Source organism: Macrobrachium nipponense, chromosome 31, assembly GCF_015104395.2.
Source record: "Macrobrachium nipponense isolate FS-2020 chromosome 31, ASM1510439v2, whole genome shotgun sequence".
In the NCBI taxonomy this organism is placed as follows: domain Eukaryota; kingdom Metazoa; phylum Arthropoda; class Malacostraca; order Decapoda; family Palaemonidae; genus Macrobrachium; species Macrobrachium nipponense.
This window is the reverse complement of record NC_061093.1, coordinates 60,391,964-60,396,963: the sequence shown is the minus strand read 5'-3', so window position 1 is coordinate 60,396,963 and position 5,000 is coordinate 60,391,964. Positions and strand designations below refer to the sequence as shown.

The following is a 5,000-nucleotide window of genomic DNA, read 5'->3' as shown; positions in this document are numbered from 1 at the left end:
AACCTCAAAGTAGCTCATTTGAATCCCTCTCCACTATCTCCACAGTCTTTATGATACAACAAAATCTATACCCTTTTTATCTCTGTACTCTTGACTACACTGGGCACAATACCTCCCATTCCTGCACGGTGCCCTTTCATCTTTGCCTCACTGAGTGTCACAACTGCTGACACAAATCTTTTTCTTCTTCTTTCCCACAGTTATCCATACATTTAAGGGTGGTTGCCTGATGCGCTTCTCCTCCACTGTCTTCTATCAAAGGCATCACCCTCACAAACCTCTTCACTCCATATCTTCCTTCGCTTATCTCGCCATCTAACGATCTGCATCATTTTCAGTCAAATCGCTAAGGACTGGGGGGTGTACCATAGTTCTATTAAGAAGGTATAACCGGGATTTTCACGCCTAGTCTATGAAAAGAGTTTTGTTATGGGAGTATAAGGTACCTTATGGGAGAGGAACTCTGGGTAATTGGGTTGCGTTACCTATGGTGGGAAGAAATACCCAAACAATTGGCAAGATCCCCCCGACCCTCTTCCACTGAAGAAAGTGACGACCACGAACATCACGTCTGTCAGATGAAGAAAAAGGAATATTTATAGCTTTCGTGCTTCCTTATGACAGTCACCTAATGGCCAAGGACGTGAGGTTTGCATTACAGTACACATACCGATATTTGTAAAAAAAAAAATTAACGAAAGGATAAAATATCAAGTGTGAATGTGTTGCAGGAAAGAAGGGATCAACAATGTTGATTTTCGTAAAAACAGTATATGTATATATTATGTATATTATTGTAGTATGTATATATATATATAATATATCTATATATATATATATATATATATATATATATATATATGTATATATGATGTGTGCATGCGCTTGCTCGTGTGCATATACACATATATATATTACCACCAAAATAGTTTACTGTTATTTGACCGTAGCCAGGTGAATTTCAAGGTTAGAGAGGAAACTAAAAATGTATAATGTCGATAGTGATTTATAATTTTTTTTTTTCCTCTAAAATCTGTGCGTCAGTTTCAATATTACAAGAATTAAGATTCTTATCGTAGAACTATTAAGAATGGCAGTCGTCATAAAACATCGGGTACAGAAGAGGAATTTATCACGATCCAGAGACTGTATGCCGACAGTTAAAAAAAAAAACTATTCATCAAAGGAACTGTAGTGAGATATGAAATAGAGAGAGACACACAGTACCCTCAAACATTGGAAACAGGAGTGAGTCATAGCATACATAAGACTAAATAATCATACCAGAGAGAGAGAGAGAGAGAGAGAGAGAGAGAGTCACGAGAGAGAGAGCAGAGAGAGAGAGAGGACATACACTAGCTAGCAGGGGGAGTCCTTTCCTCATTCTTAAAAGAATTCAAAATGAGTCAAATTAGTCCCCACAAACTCAACCTTCCGCTGCCACCTGTCTTTTGGCGGGTAGCTTAACAGAGGCAGGCGTCCTCTGTCTGTAAAACGGATGGCCATAGCAACGCTCTCACGTTTGTATTTTTTTTTTATTTGTCAGGAAGGAAGCGAAATCGGCTTCAACCCTAGTTCCGACTATAGAACAAGAAGTTGTTGGTTCTTCAGCCCCGCTGCCGTGTCAAGGTGAAAAGGAACAGGTAACTGAGGAATTTCCCATTTCACAGGAGGGACCCAGTTGGCATGTTTCTGGTCAGACTGATTTCGCAACCGTCCTCAGGAGTTTAGTCTTGATACACATTACTTTACGATTATGTGCAATGGGAAGTTACGTTCCAGATGCACCGAGACTCACGTGCGCTTTCCCTGTCACACCCGTATGGCACGGACACACACATAATATATATATATATATATATATATATATATATATATATATATATATATATAATATATATATATATATATATATATATTTATATAAAAATATGTTATGTTACTGATGTTCATATCAAAATGTTGAAAAAGCAGTCAAAATAAAAACCTACGCGTTTCTGTAAAAATAAAAGTCAAAATAAAGCAAAACAGAAAAATTATGGTGCATAATCTGGTTTTCCAATCCAATGATACATAAAGTTTATTGCTACAGGTTTATTTCGAATGCGCAGTAAAATGTAAAGATAAGACATTTTTCTTTTTATTTTCTTTTGGTAACTTACTCAGTGATATTTTTATGTTATGGATAGAGTAGTAACGATAACGCAATTTTAATAGTTAAATCAATTGCACGTTATTGTGGTAGGTTAAAAAACAATACAACACAAAATTAAATGCCAAAGCCAAATGTTTCTACACTTTAAGGTAAAAGATAAAAAGTACGCACCAAAATTGAGTTAGTAGAAGGAAATAATTTCTTTGCATTACACAAAACTACTATAAATAATCTCTTCAATGTTTTATACTTTACATATATTGATTTCAGTCATTACTCAGTGAGTCATATTACCGTCACAGTATGAGTGCACAACTTTATCTATAATTGTTTTAAATTCAATACACACATTCTCATATCAAGGCACCTTGAACATTTAAAAGAAAACAGACTAAAAAACTTTTGGGCATCAGATATAATTTATTACCCTGAAAATTTGATCTCAAAGCAGTAAGACCTTTCAAAATACAAATAATTAAAGAGCTTTTTTTATCAGAGAGAGAGAGAGAGACGAGAGAGAGAGAGAGAGAGAGAGAAGAGAGAGAGAGAGAGACTAGTTACAAACCCAGAAAAAAAGGTCTAGTATACAGCCAGAATTTGTGGTCAGGCAAGTGAAGCAAATAAACTTAATTAGTGCTCGGGAAGACGTTAATGGAATCATGTCTAACTAACCATGGTGAAGCAAGCACGTGAAGCAAGCAATGATTGCAGTTAACGGCCCTTTCATGAGCCCCGAACCCCTAGAGCTAATTATTAACGAGAAAAGATAAAAAAAAGGAAAAATAAAGTCATAAAAACAATTAGCGAACAGGATTCTACATTCTCTAACGTAGTCGCTAATGCTGTTACTATCAATTCAGAAGGAGCAAACGTTTACATTGATTTAGTGTAAGATACTTTCAACTTGCAGTGTAAATCTAATGCAAGTGTGAAAAATAGATTTAGAAGAATAGACACTAAAAAACAGATAAAGATTCATGGAGAAAAATAAATAAAATATACACATAAAAATTGCAATAGAAGGTAAAGAAAACAGCTAACGGCATATTCAGATTCAACGTCGAGTTTCTGCATCTCTGTAAGCTAGGATGAACAGTTGCGAACGAACGAAACGGCATCATTGCGATGCATTATTTAAATTACTCTACTCACAGAAAGGCCCATGGAAACACCTGGACTACTGGAGCTATTATTTTAATTACGGGGCCGTTAAGTACGTGGGTATTTGTGAATGCTTCTCTATTTTTTACTACCTAAGGAAGACATCAATTATATCTTGAAGGATTTAGCGCTCAATTCGAAAATGAAATTTTGTTACCTCGAATGGCTGATATTAGTACTCAGTCATTTTAGGAAGACGTCCGAAGAAAAATGAATTAATTTACCAAATATAAAATAGTCAATTGTCGTTTTCAGTTGGCTCGCTCAATTTGATTTGTTTCATTATCACTTTTTTTCGTGTTTATGGTATATGCAGGATAAGTTGACTCTAGGTACAGAAAAGATGGGCTGCAACTCCGGTATCTGTACCTAATTGCTTTTATATTAAGTTCTTTCTTTTGTGTTTTCGTAAAAAAATCCCGTAATGTTCCTCAACCCACGTGGATAGTCATATAAATGTGTGTATAGCGACAGACGCCAGCTATTTGTACAATTTTTAAGGTACTTAAACTAATCATTTTAGAGAAGGTTTGCAGATTTAAGTTTTTGCATTTTTATGTAAGAAAGCAAATACAGCATCTCCTTAGCTACAAAGCATCTTAATTAAATATTCTTTTGATTCTGATTAAGACTGATGGCATAAGGGTGATTTATCATCTCTCTGTCTTAACAGAAATAAGAAGTCAGATTTAACTTTTTGCCTTTTTTATGTAAGAAAGCAAAAAGAGCGCCTACATAGCTAACAAAGAATTTTCATCAAATATCTATTTGTTTCTGATTAAGACTGATGACATAAGGGTGACTTATCATCTCTCTGTCTTAACAGGAACAAGAAGTCAAATTAAAATACAGGTCTAAGAGTTCAAGAACAGCGAGAAACACACTTAAAGCGTAAAACGAATTGAATGTACTGAAAGTATATGTAAAATAGGATTATAAATCGAGACATGATAATATTTTTTTACGTGAACTTCATATTCAAGAAAAGCGCAATGGAGCATCAACACTCGAAGAGCAATTACACCATAAAACGATTTCGACTTAAAACACAGCATCATTTAAAGAAAAGTATTATCCGATCTTCTTAAGATGAAATCCTGATAATCATGTTTTGTGTGATTCATTTTTTATCTCTTCCAGATGCTTGTGTTGCTTAATGAGGTACTTAATTTCGTACCCAAAGACTTCGTTGATATTATTGTTGTGGTTGTTCTTGTACTTCTTCATTTTATTCAAAGTTATGAACAGTGAGCAATAAAATGATTACCTAGAAGAATGGAATACACATTTCAAAACCACTTGTGTTAGAACGGAACTAAAAATCTTATTTTCTTCTGTCAGTGCGATACAGTCATACATACACACGCTCACACTATATATATATATATATATATATATATATATATATATATATATATATATATATATATATATACATACTATATATATATATATATATAATACTATATATATGTGTGTGTGTGTGACAGTAAGGAGGGAGTTTCTTTTTTTATGATCTCTGGCGGCAATGTAACACGCAAGCTTTCACATCTCACATTCAATGTTTTAACATTTCTCTTAAATTTTGGAATTCTAACCTCGCGTATTTTTTTTCTCTAAATTGCACATACATACGTACATATGTATATTCATATATACATACAAACACACACGCACATATATA

General features: G+C 34.1%; 1 protein-coding gene across 1 annotated transcript in view; it reads left to right on the top strand.

Annotated features, from left to right (window-relative positions):
- LOC135206881 (uncharacterized) overlaps positions 1-5,000 on the top strand; it is a 26,637-nt gene that overhangs the window by 9,697 nt on the left and 11,940 nt on the right. Inside the window, exon 2 of the mRNA XM_064238360.1 lies at positions 1,547-1,820. Within this exon, the coding sequence (XP_064094430.1) occupies positions 1,547-1,820 (274 nt within the window). The remainder of the gene's footprint in view (positions 1-1,546; positions 1,821-5,000) is intronic.